Source organism: Coptis chinensis, chromosome 3 (assembly GCF_015680905.1).
Source record: "Coptis chinensis isolate HL-2020 chromosome 3, ASM1568090v1, whole genome shotgun sequence".
Classification (NCBI taxonomy): domain Eukaryota; kingdom Viridiplantae; phylum Streptophyta; class Magnoliopsida; order Ranunculales; family Ranunculaceae; genus Coptis; species Coptis chinensis.
In genome coordinates this window covers 115,319,894-115,344,607 of record NC_141458.1, presented here as the reverse complement: position 1 = coordinate 115,344,607, position 24,714 = coordinate 115,319,894, and the positions used below count along the sequence as shown (strand labels likewise).

Genomic DNA, 24,714 nt, shown 5'->3' with positions numbered 1-24,714 from the left:
AAGACATATGTATGAGATCTACCAAGACTCAATGGCCATTACGCGATACAACAAACACCCAGATGTATTCCTAACAGCAACAGCAAATCCAAATTGGCCAGAAATCATAAGAGCTCTCAAACCACACCAAACTGCGTCTGACAGACCTGAGGTGGTTGCCCGTGTATTCGAAATGAAAAGGAAAGCAATAATGGAAGAGATAAAAAATAACGGCGTGTTTGGCGAACAAGCTGCATCCGTCTACACTATCGAGTTCCAAAAACGAGGACTGCCACACATGCACGCCCTCATCTTCCTCAAGCAACCCGATAAGATCCGTAATGCCAATCAAGTCAATAAGATTGTTTCTGCGGAGTTCCCAAACCCTATCTCGGAACCTAATCTTTTCGAGACAGTGAAGAGGTGTATGGTACACGGCCCATGTGGACCTAAAAATCCAAAGGCCCCCTGCATGGAGAATGGTCGTTGTACAAAACATTACCCCCGCGCTTTTACAGATGAAACTACAATGGATCAAGTTGGATATCCAGTTTACAGACGACGCAATACTGGGAACGAATATGAGGTGCGCGACTGCAAAGTTGATAACCGAGATGTCGTCCCCTACAACCCCCACTTATCAGAGCTGTTCAACTGCCATATAAATGTTGAAGTTTGTGCATCGGTTCGTGCAATTAAATACATTTACAAAGGGCATGATAGGGCAACTATGGTTATTGTTGGTACTGATGATGAGATCAAACAGTACATTGATGCACGGTATGTCGGGCCACCCGAAGCTGCATGGCGTCTTCTCGAGTTCCCTCTGCACAAAGAGTTACCACACGTTGAAAGGCTGGCAGTTCATTTGGAAGGGATGCATCGAGTTGTTTACAATGCAAAGGAGTCAAGGGCTACAGTTCTCGCAAGAGCTATAAATCAAAGATCAACTCTAACGGCTTTCTTCAAATGTTGTGCCGAAGATCCGGGTGCCCGTAGATATACTTACCAGGAGTTCCCACAGTATTATGTCTGGAAAAGAGATAAAAAGATTTGGAAACTAAGGGACCACGGTTATGCTATTGGGAGAATGTACTTTGCAAATCCAAATGCCGGAGAACGCTTCTACCTTAAGCTTTTGCTACTCTACTGTTAGAGGACCAACATCATTTGAAGATCTTCATACGGTTGGACTTTGAGCATGACACGTTCAAAGCAGCATGCGTTGCGTGGACTTCTCGAATCCGACGACGAGTGGAGAGAATGTCTACAAGAGGCGTCGGTGATGAAGACCGGATACCAACTGCGCAGATTGTTCAGTGTAATCCTTTTGGAATGTTCCCCAACCAGTCCTGCAACACTATGGAATGAATTTTCTCGCATATTTGTGACGATCTGGCTCACATGATACGTTCCAAGTTTAACAACCATAGTCCAACTACTGAGGGAAATAGCCGATTATGGTTTGTTCCTAATTAACAAGTTGCTTTTTGAAGCGGGTAAGACTTTATCTAATTTCCCGGACATGCCACAACCAAAAAGATTGGGACCGGTGGGTGGGAAATCGACTTATTTGGGAGCGAGAGGAATTGCGATCACGAAGGTCTTGAACAAGAGGCAAATGCAAATTTGGAACGCCTGAATCTTTGAACAACTTCATGCCCACACCTAGATAACAGATTCAGTGCAAAACAATATGGGAAAGACTTTCTTCCTAAATGGTGCAGCGGGGACAGGAAAAACGTTCGTCTACAACACAATTGCTGCTACTTGCCGCAGTCAAGACCATATTATCATCAATGTTGCGTCGTCGGGGATAGCATCGCTGCTGCTGTCTGGTGGCAGGACCGCACACTCTACTTTTTGCCTCCCACTGGATATTATGGACAACACCTTCTGCGGGTTTTCAAAAAACTCCATACATGCTGAACTGTTCAAGGAAGTTAGCTTAATTATTTGGGATGAAGTCCCCATGCAGCACAGACACTGCGTCGAAGCCGTTGAAAGAACACTGAGGGATATCCGAGAAAATTCAAAGCCTTTCGGAGGAATTACTATGGTTCTAGGCGGAGATTTCAGGCAAACGTTGCCTATTGTACCAAAAGGCAGCCGAGAACAATTCGTCGAACATCGGTGAGAAGATCCCAATATGGACACACGCATACAAGTCTTGCACTTGGTACATAACATGAGATTGGAGATGTCGAGCCCTAATAATGCCAACCCAGATTACTTGATCAAGGTACTTTACAAATCAAAAACATCATAAAAATTAAAGATTAAAAAGGCATGTTACTGACTCAAACTCCTCTTAATTTTTTTTAGATTGGCACGAATCCTTTAGATATTGTTGAGTTGCCAATAGGGATACGAAACTGTGCTGACATAGGGGATCTTATTTCGTCAGTTTATCCCGATTTGAATGTGATTGGGACGGCAACACCAGTTTACTTGACTGAAAGAACCATCCTAGCTGCTCGAAATGACGATGTCAGCGTCGTTAACTGAGCGGCCTTGAATTTGTTCCCCGGGCAAGAGATTTCTTACTTAGCGGCAGATAAAGTTGTCGATGATATTACAAGCCCTCAAAACAACGGATCCACATACCCAAGCGAGTTTTTAAATTCCCTAGATCCCTTAAGCTTGCCACCGTTTAATCTCCAACTGAAAATAGGCTGCGCCCTATAATGTTGCTTTTAGGAATATTGCCCCAAGAGATGGGCTTTGCAATGGAACCCGTCTGATTGTATTACGCTGCGAAAGTAGAGTACTGGAAGCAATGATCATAACTGAAGCCAAGGCTGGAAATACTGTATTTATTCCAAGGATATCCCTAACGCCATCAACCACTGAAATGCCGTTTCAAATGTCGAGACGGCAATTTCCCGTTAGACTGGCCTTTGCAATGACAATCAACAAGTCTCAAGGGCAATCAGTCAAGTATGTCGGCATCAACTTAGAGACCCCAGCATTCAGTCATGGCCAGCTCTATGTCGCACTTTCTAGGTGCACGTCTTCAAAAAGAATTAATGTCCTACTACCACCCGATTCATCCAATTGCACCACCAACATTGTATACCCTGAAGTGCTTCTATAGCATCGTTAAAGGTAAGCCGGCTTATGTCTATGCATTTCTTACATTGCCTATTATTAGGTATACATAACTATACCCTCCTCTTGATTGTACTGTACATCTTGGCTTTTTTGGTCGTGGGTTTATAAGAGCACTTAGGCATTATCAGCACCTTAATAATGGCACTACTACTTTCTTAAAACAAATGTCTATAATCGATGACTGTATTGTGGCACATGAATCACTCATGGGCAGGTGAGTTAGATCAACTTTTGAACATGATCTTAGTATTATGGGTATTAAGCTGCATGCATTTATTGGCCGTCCTTCTGTTTTTCATCTTATTCACTAAGCACTACTCTGTGAAGCTGGACTGTAACTGAGCTGAAAATTTACTTATTGATTCTACAGGTTCAAATCACTCAAATGTCCAATTTCAAAAGAAACAGTTTACCTATTGAAAAGCTGCGGTATGGGACCTGCAGATCTCATGTGAGATAACCATACAGTATTTCTCTGAACCATATATAGTCAAAGTAATAGTTTGACATGATATATTATGAATAGCTTATACTTACATGATTTTCCACACATTACATGCATCGAGTTACACATCCTTTGTACTATGCTTTGCCAGTGTATGCTTGATGCTGCCTGCTTTGCAACAATGCTCAGATGCAAATTTTTAGTCAACCCTCTTATGGATCTCACCCTTGCAGATCTTGGGGCCTGTTAGTAGAGTTTGTAGATTGGTCAAATGCTAAATGTTATCTCTAAATTGTTAGGTGATGCTAAGACAAAGTACTACCTGTATGCAAAGGTTCAAGAATGATCTGATCTCTTTATTCAAACTGTCACGTATCATTCCATATATTTTCCATACATAAGCAGTTAGGTGTTGCTTGAACAATAGGGCTGGGTATTTTGCTTCAATTCTCGATTTATCGGATTTCCCTACCATGCCACTATAGCCACTTGAAATCCCCATGCTTGGCATTAGTGATTAACAGAGACCCTGAGTTCAGATTACTGTTAGGTCTCCTTCTTTGGTCTTTCTATACTATCAAAATGGAACTTTGCTTTTTTATTCTAGGTAAAATAAGCTTACTTGTGCCATTCTAGGGTGTTAGTTCTATTCGGGAGGAATGTTAACTGCAAATAAAATATGGTACGATTGGAGAATTGTTTTTATTTTGCCTTTTTACGAGAGTGTTAGTTCACGATTTCTAAAAATCTAAAGAACCACGACTTCCTCATGTTGAATGATTTCTTTAACCCCCTTTTTTTTTTTCATTTGTACCTTTCTTTTTTTCCATTTCTTTGTAACCGGGATCCTAATTCTCAAGTGGTGCGAGGCCGTTTAGGTTGGCTCAATATAGGTAGCGGTTTGGAAGCAACCAATTCTACTCCTATGCTACCATCCCAGTTCAACCTCAGATTTGCTAAATCACAGTAATGCCGACCAGCAAAGAAAACATGACATTCAATTAGCTTTCATCCTATTAATGTGATTGACTTTGAAAGGAAGTCTATGCAGTTCAACTGTTTTCTTTGCTTCTATGCTATCTTTGATCGTGGTTTAGGGCAATACTATTTCCAATCAGAATTTTTTACCGCTTTCAAGAAGTTATCTGATTTGGTCATCCTGGTCATATAATAAAACATTAGTTAACAAAATCCAAATAGCATGTCTTCACATATTACTTTATGATATATTAGGTAACAGGATCCACTAACAAATATATTAGGATCTGCTTCGTGTACAAGTAGTCCATTCTATATTTGAGCATAATAACTTACTATATACATTTTATTTCTTTACCCCATGGATGGTAGAATTACCAACTACAAATATGGACATACAAAATTCACTCCCTTGAAGAAATAATCTAAAGAAAAAATACTGACCCAACAAATACTTCAAATCTAGGTAACTTACTATATACTATACTTTTCTTTACATTGATAATCTTGGTAATTGATACCAAATGGGGTCAGCAAATAATTTTATTATTAATATATAGAAACTATACATATACGTAGGCTTGGTATTTATAGCATTAAAAAAGCACATTACTAAGCACCTCCTTTATAAAGACTTAGTGATTCTTCTGTACAATGTTATTCACAATCAACTCCTTCCACTCAAAGGTTTGTTATTTATTTACAATGAATATACTTAGTTAAATTATGCAGTCTTACCTCTCATTGACATATAATGCTGGGTTTTTAGAATGGATAATCTTTGCAAAGTACCCGGTGAATCCAGCGACAAATTTCTTGCTACACGCGAAGCAACACCTCCCAAGGGCTCCTGGGGTGGCCATGCAGCCTTAACAATGTACGACTACAATAACAAAGCACATCTAAAGCTCACTGTCAAGATTAGAAATAACAATGGAAATAAAGTCTCGATGAGAACCCATGTTTTGTGTTTTTTCCTAACAGTTCACAATGCATGGAGAGTATTGATTAACTAACCTTTGAAATTTAACAGCTTACAAAGAGCTTAATAAAGGTTTAAACGGAATATTATTATTCACCGTTACATGGGTTAATGTATGTTGATTGCCATTTTTATGTATTGACCATCATCCAATCAAACAAAAAAAATTAAAAAAAAAAAAAAAAAAAAAAAAAAAAATCCTAATGGGCTTCGATGTGGGCTTAACGCGTTGCCCTTTATCCTCTCCCTTAAACACCATTTCCGAACCGTTACTTAATTAAAATCGAAATCAACATAATAGATCGCTAAATTAACTCCATTTTTCAGGCCTGCCTCTTCGTCCACATTTTCTGCCCAATAAATTCATAAAGATAAAAGTAGTCGGTTACGAAGTAATGGATCAAGTAACGTTCCCGCTTTGTTCTCTCACCTATACTAGTATAAAACCCGCGAGTCTGCAACCTTTCTCCTCAACACTTTGAACAAAGCTACTTGGTGTAGACATCCTCCAGATAACTTAGTGTTTGGCACCATTTTTGTTACAACCTCCTAAACTTCAAGACGCCCTCAAGTTTTTTTAAGAGGTGAGCCATGGTTGTTTCACTATTCTCTCTCTTTACTAAACTTTTTGACTTTTTCCTTTATTTCCCTTCCCTTATTATTGTTCTTATGCTTGTGTAATAGAAAAACTCAATTGGTTTATTGTATAAATTTTGGGAATTCATGTCTTTGGTTTCCAATTTAAAGAAATAAAAACAACCTAACAACCGGAGCTTTTTGGCTCTGATCGTGTGTTTTCAAATTATTACTCTCTCCCTCTCTCTCAGTGGTGTGTTTTTAGATTGTATTCAACACTAAAAAAGAGATTCACAAAGCAGTCACCACGAATCCAAAAACTTTAAATTATGCTAACATTTCTATACTAAATTATTGTCTTCATTTGTACGCTAAAATTCCTTCCACATCCATTCTGATTGTTTTTTTTTGGCCTATTCAATTCTCCTGCTATTTCGTTTCTAAATCCCACAAAGGTTTAAACCAAATATTTGATTTTGTACATCCCTATCATCTGCATACTGCTTTTGTGTCATTGACAAGAAATTGATTATGATTGCGTTACTTGACCCTATCTATGCGCCGCCAACTGTCTTTCTGCGTACTGTTTTTGGTTTTTCTATGTTCTTTCTTTTTAGTTCTTTATTTCTTTTCTCTTTTTTTTACATCATACTATCTTCAATGCATTTAAGTTAATCACCCAGGCATCATTTTATCATCCCACGCATTGGTTTATGCTTTCAACTTATAATGGTACTGCAATATAAAATCCATATTAGAACCCTACAATAGCCAAGCGCCCCTACAGGCTTCTTTGCAATTGTATTGGGTTGTCTATGCAAAAGTGGTGCAAAACAATTTAGGGCTTAACCTTTTTCTATGTCTTCTTCAATTATAAACTAACAACTTTAATTCATTCTCCTTGTGGTTATGAACATGCATATTGTTTATCTTGCTTGGTTGCCCATTGGTAGTATTTTTCAATTCCATAGCACAACTAACAATTTTGCCTAATATGTAGGTCATGGAATCGGGTATGTCAGTTTACACCATTTCTTTCAAAACCATACTCCACCACATGCTCAAGCATTTCAACATGCGCAAAAGTTCCTACGGATGCACCCTACACGAAAATTTATATGAGGCATGGGTAGAAGTTGAAATCTCGAATAAAAAAAAGTAAGATATTCTTAGGAATACGTTCACATGACAAAAACATCGAACGGGGATGCTTTGCAAAGAAAGCAATTGCTTTTTACAAGAAGCCCATAGCTGCAAAATCGAAGACTTCAACTATAAGGACAAAAAAAAAAAAACTGTGGCGCTACCGACGAATAGAATTCGCTTTTGACAAACTACTTGAAGAACATCAAGCTATGCAGGCAAGTTATCAGCAGCTGATTGAAGAAAATAAAGTTCTGAAAGAGCGTCTCATAATGGAAAAGAATGAGCATGCTGAAAGTGAAGAGGAATATGATAGTCAATATGACCCATTTGAAGATGAGGATGTCAACCACCGTTCTTGACATTTTTTAACCCCTTTGGAGAACAAATAGTTCAATTTATCCATTTGTTATGCTTTCAATTTCAACTTTTTAATAAATATGAAGACAATCATCAAGATACCGAAGAAAGCTAAGGTAACGTATTATGAATTACGATTTACTACAGCATTATATTATTGTTTGGGTTCAGGATTTTTAGCTTGCTTAGTAGAGGACAGTTCAAACATTTTCATAACCCCTGTGCCCACTACTTGATCATCTATTTTAAGTGATTTTTTATTACTCTGTTTATGTAATACAGCTAAAAAAAAAGATAAAACTCTACGCTGACATAACAGCCACCTTGATTGTTTACTGTTCTTCTTTTTTGTCCTTTTTGAGTTCTGATAGATTTTGTTGTGTTACTTTTGTACCCGCTCAATGTGTGTTTGTGTTTTTGTTACCAACATTGGATGAAGAAATCATATTTTTTGCTTCCAGTTGAACTATCCGAAATACATTACACTGTTAGAAAATAAAATGAGAAATTTCGTGATATAATCCCTGTTTGTGTTTGTACTGTAAGTGACAAAACTTGCAGAATGTACACGATGAAAAAAATGATAATTGGACTCAAGGTTAATACTATGGACCTACTTTGTGGACTCTCTAATTTTCAATAAGTGCTTCCACCTCCACTATATCAACAAGCTCAATAGCAGTCTTTTCCAATGCTTAACATATAATGACCTCTTCATTCATATAAAGTTTGGTCTACTCGGTGCCATGAACTAATATTTGCTGTGTTTTTTACAGGCCAAAGTCGGATGGTTGTCATTAGGAAGGTCACAAAACTTCACGACTTGATGCACTTTGTTTAGCAAAACATCTTGGCTAAGATTATGTGGACATCGAGCTCATGGTATCTATCTATTTAATTGCCACTTAAAACACATATTGTCAATGGAATTGATTTAGATGGTCTTTGCACATTAGCATGCTTCTACAAACTATTTATATCATGAAAAGTAGCATATGTGATTATATTGCCGCTTCCTTCTCTCTTTTTCTGTTTGTGGGTGACCTTTCTTTCCCTGAATTAGCTGCGCCCTTAGTCCCTTTTAAAGTATTTTGTTTAGTACAACTCAGTAACACTGTTTCTTGCTTTACGAATTGTCTTTGTTTAGTATAACTCAGTACCACAATTTTTTGGTCTAACGTCGTTAATATTATAATTTGGTTTTGGCTACCTCCACCAATCCCACTCACGGCAAATAAGGGTGTATTCGGCTGTTATTTTGCCGTAAGATTAAGCCTTGGCTCACATCTCAGTTTTAAAGCTCAAAAAATGGGGAAGAAATAAAGCTGGAGAAAGGTTTACTGTCTATGTTGTGGTACCAATGTGGCCATAAGGGATACCAGAGAGTGGATATGTTCAGGCAATCTTAGACTCGCAACAAAAGAGCAATGGATATGATGTACAACAACACTATTCAGTCTATTAAGGCTAAGGGAATACAACCAAACCCAAAGGAATAATCATTGTCATTATCTCCGTTTTCGTCTCCTCAAATTTGGGCTAAGCAACACGTATCACAAAACTGTTGGAGCAATTGTAAAAGCAAGGTACATTTATGGTTTCTCTTGGTTATTATTATTACTTTTATTAATTTTTGGCAAAATCATGTCCTTGATGCTTCTTTTTTTCCAATGAATACTCATAGTCGATTATTTTAGTGGGAGTTGGGGATGGACCTTGGGATATGATGAAGGCATTTAACGACAATATTCCTGCTCGAGCTTTTCATAATTTCAAGGTAATTGCTAGCGGGCGACAATAACACCCCTTACTCTGTTTGATTGTACTGCACGTCACATATTTTATGATCACAACCTTATATTTCTCTCTTTCAGTTTGTGATTTTTACTGAAATTATGTCAAAGAATATGCCTATATACAGAAAAAACACGGAGTTTGCTCTTGCAGCTTTGATGGAATTTCGGCACAGTATAAAGCGACAGTGAACTTTAATATATTGGGGTAACAAGAGACGTCTTTCCTTTAAAGGTTTTGCTTTTAACCGTCTGATTTTTTTAAGCATATTCCACATAAACATAACAACGATGCACTTACTCTAGAGGCATTTTTTAAAGCAGTTCTAGGAATGGGAAATTAGTAGAAAGGGTGCCTCTTTCACCACCGCTTTACAATGCTGCTTCATTTAGCACAAAGAAACCGTCCTGGTCCAGCAGTTTCCAGCATAGTGTGCCACCATATAATCCCAAGCAACCTCTAGAGGGACAGCTCCACCTGAAAGTTCAACATTCGATAACAAGGTCAAACTTTCATGTTGCCATCTTATCTCTTCTAACTTCTACAATGATTTAAGGACCTGTCATTGTAGGTTAACTTATTAATTTCGTTTGATACATTTTAGATGCAACATATTTTCCCACACTTTGTGCACCAAACTATTGTTTATATATATATATATATATATATATATATATATATATATATATATATATATATATATATATATATATATATATAAGAGCCTACAACCTACTTCTTAGCTATCATTAAGGGACTTTTCAATGATTAAGTCTTAAGAAAAAACAATGTAGGTCTTTTATTTAGCCTTTTGTTATTCTTGTGTATGCGTTTTATTTATAAAAATCAAAGCATTTTTCTGATAAGCTAGGAAGAACTAATAGGCTATTTTGCCCTTTTGATAAATCAATTAGGGGGAACCAGGAGCAATCAAATCTTGGAAGAAGTTATTAAGGTCTCGTGAATCTTTCTTATGGATGTCCACCGGTATGCCCCATTTGTCTTACCAGCACAAAGGATATGGCTTCTAGCTGCGGATATCATGTAAAATCTCAAACCCCTAGGTGCTATTTTTTTTCCTTTTTTCCTTATATTGGTTCTTAGCCATTTATGCTCCTTGCTTTTTATGGTTGATTGACCGCTGAAGGTTTATATTGACATATAATCAGCCACTTTCGATTATGACCTCTGATTATCATGAAAATATAGTGTTGAAAATTAGTCCCACGGCTTTATTAAAATATTTACAGGATCTATATATCTGCCAATTTGTGAGTTTCAGCCTTGATGATCTCAATGCTCTCAGCAATTCTTTGGGACTCAGCCCACTCCTTCAATGTAAATTTTCCCCAACTTATGCATTGTCGGCTTCATTCTGGAACATCGAAAGGTATATCATTGATGCAAGTGTTCCTCTGGTAAATTCATCTCTTCTTGATATAGTTGCTTTTATTCAATCTTTGAAGTTTTGCGTACATAAATATGTCTCTTCTAGAAGCTTGATCAAGCTCCAATAACATTCTTAAAGAACGAGGCACAGTATAGCCGTACATATAAGTTTATCTATTATTTACGCATGAATGCTATTACTGGTAGTGTTTCCTCACTCCTAAACATTCCCAACACAGTTGTTCATTCGCCAGTCATGCTCAGACAAAGAATTCCTGTGGGAGAACTCCATCTTCTCCCTGGTATGTATTCTTCAACGACTGCTTTTGGATTTCATTTAGGGTTCTAAGAATATACCTAAAGTTGCTAATCACTCAAATATACTCAGTTTACTTTCTCCAACATATTGCTCACTTATATAGCCCTACAATGTTTTGTTTCATTCTAATACATATATACTTTTATTTTCACACATTTGACTTCGATATGAAATAAAACAAAAATCATTATTATCCACTTGGTGTCAATAATTCTTTCTTTTTCCCTGAAATTGTGGTACATGGTGAGTATAATTGCGCACTTCCATGTTCTTATTTATTATTAGTTATTAGGGTGTAATGGTGTATCAACAGTTCAAGAGCATGTACTAGACAAGCCAAATGTAGACAATTATGATTATCAAGAATCTAAGTCTCAATCTTGATTTGAAGAACAGGGATACTAAGTGGACATGTGCCTCACATGGATGTAAGATCAGAGAGAAGAGATCAGCTTTTTGGTGCATGCTGATTTATCCAAAATAGGAATATGATCCGAGAATCACTTGAAAATATTCATTTGTTTTTGGTAAAGGGAATATGGTCATTGCTCACATGGACTTTGGTTACGTGAAAAAGCCTAGGCACTTCCTTTTGGGTAAACTCCAATGTTATTTTTGTCCACATTTCTAACCTCTCATCATCCTTTTTAAGCTTCTCTGTTGATCTTCTATCCTTCTTGAGAAAGATCAGTATTCAGTAACATGGTATTTCATCTTGGAGTCAACCAATGAAGAGTGGATAATAGGAAATGGGATTGGCAGAGAAGTGCATCGTGTACGCAATGAGAAGTCGAACAATGGTATCCATGATCCATGACCTTTGTAACATAAGTATCATACTACAAGATTGTCAAACTTGTGTTTTTTGTGGATGTGTGTGATTTTTTTTTTTGGGCTTTGGGAATTTAATTGAGCCCTTTTAATAATAGAGATAATTATAGCTGCAAGGACACGTGAGACCCATTTAGGTATAGTAAGGGGATAAATTTTGAACAATGCAGCTTGCAAGCTGAAGTTAAAGGACTACAAATAGGCAGAGAAGGTTTGCACAAAGGTAACTGAAGACCAACTTATACCTACAACTCAATCACATCAAAGCAAGGGGCCGAGGATTAATGTTCCGTTAATAATATTGTAGGTACTAGAACTTGCGAGTACGAATGTCAAGGCACTCTATAGACGAGCCCAAGCTTACATCCAACTGGCTGATTTGGACCTGGCTGAGATTGATATTAAGAAGGCATTGGAAATTGAACCCAACAACAGGTATGCATTATGCCTTTTTCAACGTAACGTACCACCTAATTCATTGATGTCCAATGTCTATTGACTGAATGTATGTTGGGGTTTAATCTTTATTGAAACAGGGCCGTAAAGCTTGAGTATAAAGTCTCCAAGGAAAAAAAATTAAGGAGTACAAAAAGAAGGACGCTCAGTTTTGTGGCAACTTATTTGCCAAGATGAGCAGATTATAAACACTTGATACTGATGTCAGTTGCTGATCTTCAATGAAAAATTGTGACGGCTACTTTTCTTTGGTTTAAGTTGCTTGTTTTACTCACAAATGTTATCTATCCGCTAAAGCGGCATATAGGCAGAGAGCTCAAGCGTTGGCGATTAGGTGTGATGGACAACGTGTTCGATTCAATGGATGCCTTCGTTTGACGCCTTAGTAGTTAGAGTCGAAATATTTCTTAATCTTTGCGGTTGGTAGGGTTGCACTCACGGAGTTTAGAGTCTTTGTAAAACTCTTCCGATTATTGATAAAAGGATATTTATGTCACATATTCCCGATTATTGATGAAAAGGATATCTTCTCATTCGTATTTCCTATAAGTCTTCCTCCAAATGAATTTACGCTCTATAAATGGCAATGAAGCCAAATGATGTCGTCAGGGGGCTTTGCTTGGAGCTTGCGGATTTACTCGAAAACGAAATGGCAAAGCGAAAGTGGAGCCGGAGGTTGGTATGGTCAATTCTCGAGAATGGTGCAAGCGATGATGCATACTATGTGGTGTTGTCAAATATATATCTTTGCCTCGGATCGATGGGAGAAGGCGAGAAAGATGAGGATGGTGATGGCAGAGAATGGGATTCAAAAGGAAGTCGGTTGTAGTTCAATTGCTCTTTGCGAATGAATTTATAGGACCCCATGTTAGTCTCCGTGGGCCCTAGACTACATCCATACCGTATTGGATTTTGCTATGTACTATGGGACATGAGAGGCGACTCGGTTCCTTTCAATCATCTACAAAGTGCCATATATTAGTCGGGCTCCCGGTAGTCCATGAAAATGTCGTTAAGTTCTTAAAGTCTCTCTCGAAGTCGTCTTTTAATGTTGATGTTGTCTTTGGTCTTTTATCGGTCCGACAATCATAGGAAATCTGGAAAGTGACCGAAAGTGACATACACACATGTGCCAAGCATTTGGCGACTATAAGATTAAAAGGTATGGATCTATCTTTGTAGATAGCAGAAGTACAACATAACAATTATTTACTTATTGTAATTTGTCAATGGAAACCCATTTATCTTAGATTTGGGCTAGAGTTCGTCTACCACGAGGATATCCCTATAGGGACGCCAGCCGAGACCGTTGGATCCGAGATCTAACGGTCCGAAAATAAAAAACAAACCCATATTCTCTCTCTTCCTTTTTGTTTTGATTTTCGGACCGTTGATCGAACACTCATCCTATATAGGGATATCCTCGCGGTAGCCCAAATCTTTGGGCTACCACGAGGATATCCCTATAGGGATGAGTGTTTCAAGACGAACTCTCTCTTATCTTAATGTGTTATTATTGAATATGAATAACTGATGAGGGGAACAAACAAAATTGGAATAAGAGCCTTTGTACTAACTGATGATGAAAATTTATGATTTTAGATAAACATTAACATTGCCACACCATATTTCACATGGCATTGCAATCAGGTGACAGAAACAGGTTTAACATGAGTTTTATTCAGGCATTGGTATTGTGTGAATAACTAACTATATGTAAGCGATTCATTCATGTAACTGAAATGTTAGTGGTTTACGCTCAGTTGCGATTGAGATTGATTAAGTCAATTATGTTTTCAAATAATACATAATAAGCAAATGCATTCAATATAATTAATGCCGAATAACAAACCGTGCCGTACGTCACGGGTTATACCTAATAATTTAATATAACGGCACCCGTTCGTAGGACGAGTTTGAAAGCTAGTAAAAATATATGAACGAAACAAATCAAGCAATTATCGAGATATTGATCGGGCTTAGGTTCGGAGGATTTTCCCACATCCCAACCTGAATTAAAGTCGGGGTGGTTTTACTTTCCAACCCAAGCCCAACCCAATAAAAACTTATTGCAGCCCAAACTTGTTAGTATTCGGGTTTTAACTAGCCGGTCATGGTTTAACCCGAACCAAGTTGCACCCTTGCTTTTTGACTGTTGATTAGAGCTCGATCCAATCTTATAGCCCAAAATAATCTTTATTTAAACTTTGGCCCAAGTCTTGCATGGGCCTAAATGTACGTTGACCTGCTCAGTTCCAGCTGTGATTGTTATATCGAAGATTCCTCGAAATCTTCCCGACACGTGCGCATTTTGTATTTTATTTTCGCAGTTGGAATTGGCGCGAAATAGGCTCATATATAGAGTTTAGAGAAGTGGCATGCCATGCCTATAAGTGGCTATAAGTGGCTTTACATGCATCCGAACATTTGTCTACAACTTTATGCTTATTCACCTACAAAATTAATACGAAGTACCTAAATTACCCTTCTGTTTTTTATGCACTAACCTATTTCGGCTGTAATCAATTCACCAACAAATTTATGCACTAACCTATTTAGCTATAATCAATTCACCAACAAATTGATTGAAAATGATGGAAACTTTATATGGAAAGAAATGATTTCCACATTAAAAGGAATAAAGTTGTTGGGTCCTTCTGGCAATATTAATTAATAATATAATATGATTTGGCACACCACAACTACATTCACGAATTGATTTCTAATGTTATATACAAGTAGATTCGTGTAATATAGACTAAAACACTATAAAGGGCAATGCACTATTTGAAGTTTACCAATTAAAATAATGTATTATTTTTTAGACTAATTTATGTAATGTACTATTTTAATTTGAGCAATTGACATAACGACTGTAATTCATGTCAAATTAGATTGCCGGAGTGATGACATGTCAAGTGAAAAAAACCCTTAAATTGAAATTGACAGGAAATTTAAGATCACTTCAACATCAATTGAAGTAAGTTTTCATATTTTCATTGTATTAAAATTTTATTTTACCTCTCTTTACAATTTTGTGTTTTAATTTAGAGTTTTTTTAATTTAAAGTTTTTTTTTCACCTGGCACGTTATCACTCCGACAAATCTAATTTGGCTTGAATTACAGTCGTTATGTCAATTGCTCAAATTGAAATAGTACATTGCATAAATTAGTCAAAAAAAAATAGTACATTTGCTTTTTTTAGTGTTTTAGTCTTGTAATATACTGGCTAACATCTCTGATGATGCAGATGAGTTTGTGATTGAAAGTTTAAGTAAATATCGAAACCGGGGCTCAAAATATCGTTGATATCTCCGAATATCTGAAAATTGGTACACCGTACATTTTTCGCCATATTGAACCCTTTTTTTTCGAGTATATCGAAAAAAAGTTTATATCGTATAATTTTTCGAGATAATCGATATATTTTGAGTTGTTAATAATTTAATATTGTTTCTTCCTATATATCGGGATATATATCTGGAGATCTATACAGATATCCGATGAAACTTTGCAGAAAAAAGTTATCCGATATATCCAATATATCCGATATATCTCGGTTTTTGGGTACACCGATATATTAACCGATATCGAAATTTTGGGCCTTGATCGAAACCCAAGTGTTGGGAGTAACGTTTCTGACTCTGAGCGTGATGTGATTATTAGTAGTAATGAACTAATAAAACCAAATCAAATCAGATGTTTATTAGTGATAAAAAAGCATTAGCTTACAACAACATAAGTTTTAGAGTTGAAAGGCCACGTTTTGAACAACGTCATACCAACCAAAACTTTAACACCACTTGGTTTTCTTTCTAAATTATGTCTTTTATTTTATTTTTTATTTTTTCGCTAACATGTATTTTTCTTTTCTAAATAAAACATCACAAATTTAAAACCAACATATATTGATAGCTACCAATACTAAATATTAAACGCCATAGGGATCGTGCAGGTGCCATCAATATTGGTATTGAGATATTAGAGCTTCTAGAATTGTACTGAATCGAAATCCTGATATTTCCAACTGAATCCACATTTTTTTTTCCAGATTAATCAGTATTGATACTCAAATTAAAAGGGTAGCTAAATATCTTGGTGGCCAACAAATTTCGTTTAGCTAAGTGGCAGTCATCAAAAGACACAAACAAACACGTGCTTAGATTCTGGCACCTTCCTTTCTGCTATACCGCCAATATATGTAAACTGGACTCCTGAACACCAGATCTCACAGTGTAGAGTCCACGGAAATAGAAATACAGAAAAATAGAGAGGGAGTTGAAGATCGGTTGCGATACATAACCAGAAAAAATAAGAACACATTTTTGTATCGTTTCAGATTCTTCACATTACTCATTAAGTCATTATATTCCAGTCTCTCACCCAATTTTCCCGTTCATTATTTTTATTTCTAGAAGTTGTTCCAAGCACACCAAACTATCACATTTGCATCTACATCTATATATCTGCTCCACTGAAGAGATCTGATTACATCAACGGCGAAGCCATTTTGAAATTTAGGTATATCTATTAAGCAATTTTCCTGAAAATCTTCATTTTTCTCTCCATCTATATTTTGAATCATGCAAATTTTCCCTTGCATGAACATGCGGGTGAAACTTCAATACTGCCCCTCCTTTTTTCTATAAGCAGAGTGACCAATGCTATGTTTCTCTAAGGACATTTTCAGTCAAACTAATCCAATCACGATTGTTTCCTGAATCCTGATCAGAGAGCAAGGCAAATAAGGACGTGGCATTCATGCAACTCACGCTCACCTAACTTAGCAGTGAAGTGAGGAGTTCTTGTTCTTTTCAAAACCTTTTTTCCCGTGAAAGAATATATTAGAGAATATATTCTATTTTGAAATAAAAAATAATTTAATCAGTCGTACTTATAAAAGTAAATTTATAAGAACTAGAAATAAAACAAATTTTCAGGCTAAGAACGTTGAACACCGTGAAAGCCTAAGGGAATAGTACCTAAGAGGGATCAATGATTTTGTACTTTTATTACCTTAAATATTTAATTATTTAAATTTGACTTGTATTGTGTTTGGGGTTTTGTGTGTTATGTAGTGAACACGGAGAGATCTTCAAGGTGGTGGACGTGGTGAGAGAGAGGGTCTTGTTTTGAAATGATCAACGAACTCTTCGATATGAACATCGATCTGCTTGGTTTCTAGGTATGCGACACAACACATGCTCATTGGCAACACTCGCACGTACATTTTAGCACGCAAGTAACTCCTTGAAGCATGTATGTACAATTCTATCCTTATGCTTAAAGGGAATTTACAAGGTTTCAAAATTAATTTAAGCTGTAGATTTTGGTTGAGACTGTTTAATGGACGCTAGCTTCGGTTTTTTCTAGACAAAACTAGGGGTGTCTCTTTTTGCCGAATTTCCGATTTTTCTTGGTTTGGCTTTGGGTGTAAGGGCGATGATTTTCGATTTCGAAAATTCGAAAAAATTGGATCGGTTTGGATATAATTCTTCCGATCCGATCCGAAATTGTTTTTAAAATATATACAATCCAACTCTTCTCTCGACCGTTCATTCATTTTAGTTTTTTCTTCCAAAAACAAAACAAAACATAACAAAACGTATTTTTTACCACGGGATGGCGTTTTGCGGACCACTCTATCAAGTCATTACAATCTGCACGTAACAACAATGATATGAAAAAATGTTATTGAATGACTTCCGGATTACAAAAGCCAAATTCCGATAGATAGAATATTATGTAAAGCTACTTAGAGTAATCCATTATTTATCTCAGACACTTCACGCTTTTATTTCCACACACGAAAAAGATTTAAACATTACAAATACTATACAAAACATCAACTTGTTTGAGTGAAAATGGGTTTTCTTTGTTTGTTGTGGACGTGGTTTTCTCTCCTCTACATGAACGTTTATTCCAAAAAATAATTGAAAGTAAAGAGATCTTTGAAAATTTACCAAAATTCGAAAAATTGAGTTATTCGAAATTTCGAAAGTTCGAAATTGAAATTATTTTGAATCCGAAAAAAATTGATCGGATTTGGCTAGCATATTAGGTTCCGAAATTTTTTTGGAAAAATTCCGAAGGAGGTTAATCCGATCCGATCCGAAGTCACCCTAGACAAAACATAACCGTTTGTTTGGCCCACGGGATTAGACGAAGAAAAAATGTCACTTTTCCTGTTTTTTGTCATTTCCTGGTAAATTTGATGTAACGTTTTTCCAATTAGACAGAACCATCTCTGCTAAAAACATGAAAGTGAATGTATGGTCCTTTTCTAAACACTACACCAAGAGTTGAAATCTAGGATCTGATTCCCAAAAAATGGGCGATATACACCAATTGATGTTTTTGGCAATATGCAATTGGAGTTTCACGTTATTTGACACAGCGTAACACAACGCAATAGCAAATTCTGTTCATATTACTCGTTGCTATAAAAAAAATTGATTGTAGATGCCTCATACATTCATCCCATACAGAAAACATATATTCGATGATGATCCTGCCCCTTTGTGCAAGTTACTATTTTCACACTTTGGAGCTAACACTGATCTAAAACACTCGTGGAACAACAATTGACATATTGCATGCCTTCAAATTATGTTTGCCACCCAACATAAAGTTTACTACAATACTGACCTAGGCCCACTCGGAGACTCCCTTATTATTTGGTACAGTATTTTTATGGCATACCGACTAGTCCACCACCCACCGAAAAATCAGCTTCAAGCTTTGAAATAATTACATCTTCAATTCATAAAATCATAAGTCTGGACACTTTTTATTTATTATTTATAATTGTTCGTATTTAATTTTAAGTTTTTATTATTTTATTTGTTTTTTGAGATGTCAAATTGTTCCTGTGACTAGTTCCATAGTACGGTTCAAAGTGGTTAAAACTTAAAATTAGGATGTGACCAAGTCTATTTACTGGAATTAGTTTTGATCCCAAAAGCATCTCACAGTTTAATGGCATTTTGGTGGTTTCAGATTTTATTTAGCCTATTTATTTCTATAGGATTCCTCCACCTTGTATATATAGTTTCAACTTTCAAGAACTCCGCCATCAAATCAGAAGCCACAATGAGAAACATAGAGAGAGTCTTCACTGACACGGTTGGTTGTTTTACAGGCCTATTTGCATTGGAAAGAACACGAAGGAAAAGAGAGAGCTAGGCAGAGATATATAGAAAATAAGTGAGAAGAAATTTTGTATTAGATCATAACCATGGCATGCAGTTCAGTGAGCATCTCTAGTGCTACAATGGGAAAAGACATCTTCAAAGAACACAAAAATCTACGTCGATCACAATCAAACAAAGATCTATATAATGGAGGTAGTATGCGAAGATCTCACTCTGACCCCCAGCTACGCCGTGCACTTAGTTCCGTACAAGCAACATCGGCTGAACCAAGACTGAAGCATAGTCATTCAGATAAGTTATTTCAATTCCCAAGCACTCTTTCGGCTTCTGCGCCCTCAAATCCTTTTCTTTTCAATCCTGAGACTGATAAGGAGATGACTAGCTTTATTGACCATTCGGACGAAAGCGAATTTGAGGAAGAGGAGACAACAGAACTGGAGAAGAGAACTAATTGGATGGAAAGGCTTTTGGAACTTCGCGGTACTTGGAGGAATAGAAAACCGAAAGATCAACAACATGAAGAAGATGAAAGCTCAGAAGGCGATGAAGAAGAAGGAGGTTGTGAGGTGGAATATGAAGTTGAGGAGGAGGAGATATATGATAGAGAAAAGTTTTCTAAGTTGTTGGTCCCAGTCCCTTGGTCCGGTACTAAGCTTTTCTCTCAACTGGCTTTCCTCTGCAACCTGGCATACGTGATTCCACAAATTAAGGTAATTTCTTCTCTCTTGTTTATTAACATCATTGACAAAAGCATATAACTAATTCAATTTAAGGTGGTACTCAAATTGATTTGAGTGTTTCGTTTGATATATATGAGCCCTTTTACAATAGTATAGGTCTTTTAGGCATATTAACCTGATCTATGTGGGCATTAAGAAATACAATGGAGGATACATTTTATTTGATGAGTTCTGCATTTTATGCCCACTTCAAAAACTGGTGTTAACTCAAGACTTGGTCCTTTCTGAACATTGTTTGAATGTCGAAAATACATAAACCTTGGGAATTTTTAGAAAAATGAAGATTATAAACACCAACTTTCTCGAAACTCAGGAAATTTTGGTCAACAAAATCATTAATACAAATTGAATTATTTCGGTCCTGAACTTTTGGTAAAATGGTTGTGTGCTTTTAAAATGAACTCTGTTTTCTTTTTGACAATTACGTGTAGATTAAATTCTGTCAATTATATTTTTGAAATATTTCAACCAAAAAGTGATGCTAGGCAAACTTTCCACCTGCAAAAAAAAAGGAGCTGGCAATATGTTTTATTAAGTGCAAAGACTGGAGTAACTTGAACATCCTTATGTTTCCATTCTTGTTTATAGGCTGAAGACTTGCGAAAGTATTACGATCTTCATTTTGTGACGTCTTCCTTGGAAAAAAAAGCTGAGGCTGCAATAAAGTTTCAATTGGAACACGACTCAACTTGTGCGCCCATATCCTCCTCCTGGATGGAACCCAATTTAGAGAATTCCAAGCCTAAGATTCTCATTCGACCATCAGTAGCATATGATATTGCTTCAACTGCTGCATCGTATCTCCATTCTCGTGCAAAGGATCTTCTCGCATTGGGTAACAAGGATGACCCTGAAGAAGACTCCCAAGCGGAACCACCACAGGAAAATAACATTGGAGAGAACACTATGAAAAAGGATAGCAGCTCTGTAAACAGGAGGCGCTATGCGTATCCTTCTCGGATGTACAATTCTGAGATAGCAGCTTATGTTGCAGCCTCAGCAATGACAGCTGTTGTTGCTGCGGAGGAGGCTGCGAAACAAGAAGCTGCAAAAGAGCTTCGATCCCTTCACTCATCACCATGTGACTGGTTCGTATGTGATGATCCAAGCACGTATACTCGTTGCTTTGTTATTCAGGTACATAGTCTACTTCCATGATTATTACACTGTTCACTAATGAAAATTTGGGCTTCACCAGCAAACTAACTTGAATTGACTGCCCACTTTGATGGCAGGGCTCAGATTCCTCATCATCTTGGCAGGCAAACCTCTTCTTTGAACCTGCCAAATTTGAGGTACTAATTAGCGTAACCTTTCATCCTGTAGCCTAGATTTGGTCGTGGGACTGTAGAAAGGAACATGCTCTTCCTCCAAAACACACATGAAAATGGCCAAACCAAATGTCTTTTTAGCTGGTGTGGTCTGTGTTTTGAAGGTGGTGTATATAATATTTCTGGGTGATATGAGTCCTGGGATCAATTATGTTGTCTTGTTATTTTAGGTTGCATTCACGTGGTTTTAGTAGAGGCTTGCTCATACATATGATATAGTATTTTCAACTTATTTAATTTGTAGGATCTTTTTTAGATCATATTCTACTAGTGGACACCAACAATTTAAGGAGCAGTGGTGTAGAAATCGGTAAAAATAACTCGCGAGTTAACTCAAACCTCATATAAATCGAGTTGACTCATTGGCAAAATCGGAAATTGTCAAACCCGCATTAAATCACATGTGAATTGTCTAAAAATTGCAAATCGCAAGTTAAATCTTAAATCTTTCAGTTTATATACAAAAAATTTATTTGGAACTTCAACAAAAAAAATAAAGAGAATAAAATCCAAACAAAGAATAAGAGATGCAAGAGATCTAATTTGTCGTTATTGGTTATGTAAATTTGTAAACCTTATGCAATGATTGATGGAGTCATGTAGTTTAGTATGTTCTTGGATTTAAATTTGGATTTGGAATCATTTTGTGTTATTTACTTAAGTAAATTTGGAAATCATTGAAAAATTCACATAAACTTCATTCATGTATAGGTTTCTAATCATACATATATTGTTTGAAGTCTAAAATACTTTGGGAAAAAAATCTTACGATTTACAGTTTAAGATTTAATTTGACTCTTAACCTCTACGGTTTAAGATACGAGTTACGATTTTACAACATTATTAAGGAGTTTGTTGATTATGTTGTAGGGAACAGATGTTTTGGTTCACAGAGGTATCTACGAAGCTGCTAAGGGGATATATGAGCAATTTCTGCCAGAAATTCTAAATCATTTGAAAAAATATGGAGAGCGAGCAAAACTTCGTTTTACCGGGCATTCCTTAGGCGGGAGTCTCTCCCTTTTAGTCAACTTGATGCTCTTGTCGAGGGGGATTGTGAAACCCTCTACTCTACTACCAGTGGTAACATTTGGATCACCTTTTGTATTCTGTGGAGGGCGTTGTATTCTTGATATGTTGGGATTGGATGAAAGTCACATCCAATGCGTAATGATGCACAGAGATATTGTCCCAAGAGCCTTCGCTTGCAACTATCCCAATCAAATAGCACGAATACTCAAGGGTCTGAATGGTTCATTTCGATCCCATCCTTGCCTTAATAGAAATGTAAGTATGTTCTTGACCATTTACAGATTTACTACAAGAATTGCAGTTGTTAGTTAAGTATTTAATCATGATTGAATTTCTAGTTTCCTTCCATTCCTTTTTATTAAGGGGAAAAGTGGAAAACGATGGAGTGTTTCTTTTGCTCACTTTGTAAATCATGTTAATTTGTGCAGAAAATGTTGTATACGCCACTAGGACAGTTGTTCATTCTACAGCCAGATGAGAAGTCATCTCCACATCACCCTTTACTCCCTATTGGAAGTGCCCTTTATGAGCTGGACAAGTCCCAATCTAGCTGTTACGCAGGGGTAGCAAGTGCTCTTAGGGCCTTTTTCAATTCACCTCACCCACTAGAGACTCTAAGTGATCCAACCGCTTATGGTTCAGAAGGAACAATCCTAAGAGATCATGATTCAAGTAACTACTTGAAGGCTGTGAACGGCATCTTAAGAGAACACACGAAATCTGTAGTACGAAGAACGAGGAGAGAAAGGTTGGATCATTTGTGGCCACTTTTGACTGCAACACAATCTCCTCACACATGGAGCCATGAACAGAACTTGGAGAACTTCAAGTTAGCAACAATGGAACTAGTCAGCGGTGTGTAAATTACTACGTATAATCTCTTCTGTAAATCTCAGTATCCATAAAGCCCCGAAGAGGCTAATGTTGGGACACAGAGTTTGAGGTCTGGTAATTTTCCACACCCAGCTATGTAAATAAAAAAAAAATGTAGTCCCAAGACCTTTGTTAATTTTGTCTGTTTTTATTGGTGATAATCCATCAAAATCCAAGATACGTACACTAACCTTGTCAATGAATTGCGCATAACACCTTCGATGATCTTCTGAATACCCCGACGGAATATTTATCTTTATATTAACCCAAACAAATTTATTTTCTGTGCATTTTTTTCATCTCTCCTATTGGGAAAAATAATTCGATCGAAAAGATATCAATCATTCAATCTTAAGCAACCGATAAAAGGCTTTTATGGACTTTGACGTGGGCTGGACCCAGGATTTAGTAAATTTTGTGTCAAACTAGTCAATGAATAGACTTATTAAAGGCTTGCACGTGCATCTGGGTGTTTCGTATCGCATAATGCCACGTATCCCTTCGGATTAATGCGTAATTAAGATTGTCAAATTAAGACCTGAATAGTTTTGTCAGACGAGATACAGAAGATGAATACACAACCGAGAACACTGACTCAATCACTAAATTTAGAAAGATTCCACTCCGACTACTTTAAGCAACCATTCCAACTAAAATAATAAGACCCATAGATTTAAGTGCAGTTAAAATTGGTTTTCGAAATTAATCGGTCGAAGAGCGATATGTGATATGTGATTAATCGGTTATTGGAGGTATATATTTTACGTTTTCAAAATATATAATAATATAATCATATCAAATATTTCTAAACAGTGATTCGAAATATAATAAAAAATATCAAATTCTCATAATCATAATTTTGGAATATTACATATATGTCAAACATAAAAATTATATTAAATATTTAAAAGAATAAGGAGATTGAGAAGCGATAATATTTATTAGAGAGATAATACAACAATTTGTATATTTAATTTTCATTAAAAGAGAAAAATAAGTAAATTTTTGGCTTTGTATATTGATTTGGTTATATTATTATTAATACAGTTAATTTTACATATTTTTTGAGATGGAGAATCGATATTTTAAATAATTTTTTTTTCGGTTTAATGAGAAATTGGTCATCAAAATCGGTTAAGTGAAAAAAATTAAAAAATCAGTAAAAACTAATCAGTTTACAAAAAATACGCGATTAATCGGCCCGGCGGAGATATTAG

The 24,714-nt window shown here is 36.4% G+C and overlaps 2 protein-coding genes across 5 annotated transcripts; both read left to right on the top strand.

Moving 5' to 3' along the window:
• Positions 1-31: 31 nt before the first annotated feature.
• Positions 32-1,135, top strand: LOC147513286 (uncharacterized). The gene has a single exon (XM_086598896.1). The coding sequence runs from the start codon at positions 32-34 to the stop codon at positions 1,133-1,135; it is 1,104 nt and encodes a 367-aa protein (XP_086455022.1).
• A 15,462-nt stretch (positions 1,136-16,597) lies between these two features.
• LOC147513285 (alpha/beta-Hydrolases superfamily protein) lies at positions 16,598-23,689 on the top strand. Of its 4 annotated transcripts, XM_086596310.1 has the most exons (7): positions 16,598-16,888; positions 17,446-17,552; positions 19,509-20,231; positions 20,850-21,398; positions 21,497-21,556; positions 22,463-22,879; positions 23,053-23,689. In XM_086596310.1, exons 3-7 carry the CDS (start codon positions 19,605-19,607, stop codon positions 23,485-23,487), a joined length of 2,088 nt encoding a protein of 695 aa, XP_086452436.1. In that variant the 5' UTR covers positions 16,598-16,888; positions 17,446-17,552; positions 19,509-19,604; the 3' UTR covers positions 23,488-23,689. The 4 variants fall into 4 exon arrangements, with proteins under 4 accessions (XP_086452436.1, XP_086452440.1, XP_086452437.1 ...); XM_086596314.1 differs by lacking the exon at positions 21,497-21,556 and having other exon boundaries at positions 16,619-16,888; XM_086596311.1 differs by lacking the exons at positions 16,598-16,888; positions 17,446-17,552 and adding an exon at positions 17,611-17,626.
• Positions 23,690-24,714: the final 1,025 nt, after the last annotated feature.

Coding starts and splice junctions, on each gene's coding strand:
- LOC147513285 (XM_086596310.1), top strand. CDS start 19,605: ATGGCATGCAGTTCAGTGAGCATCTCTAGTGCTACAATGGGAAAAGAC. Junction 20,232..20,849: donor ACGTGATTCCACAAATTAAG/GTAATTTCTTCT, acceptor TCTTGTTTATAG/GCTGAAGACTTGCGAAAGTA. Junction 21,399..21,496: donor CTCGTTGCTTTGTTATTCAG/GTACATAGTCTA, acceptor CTTTGATGGCAG/GGCTCAGATTCCTCATCATC.
- LOC147513286 (XM_086598896.1), top strand. CDS start 32: ATGGCCATTACGCGATACAACAAACACCCAGATGTATTCCTAACAGCA.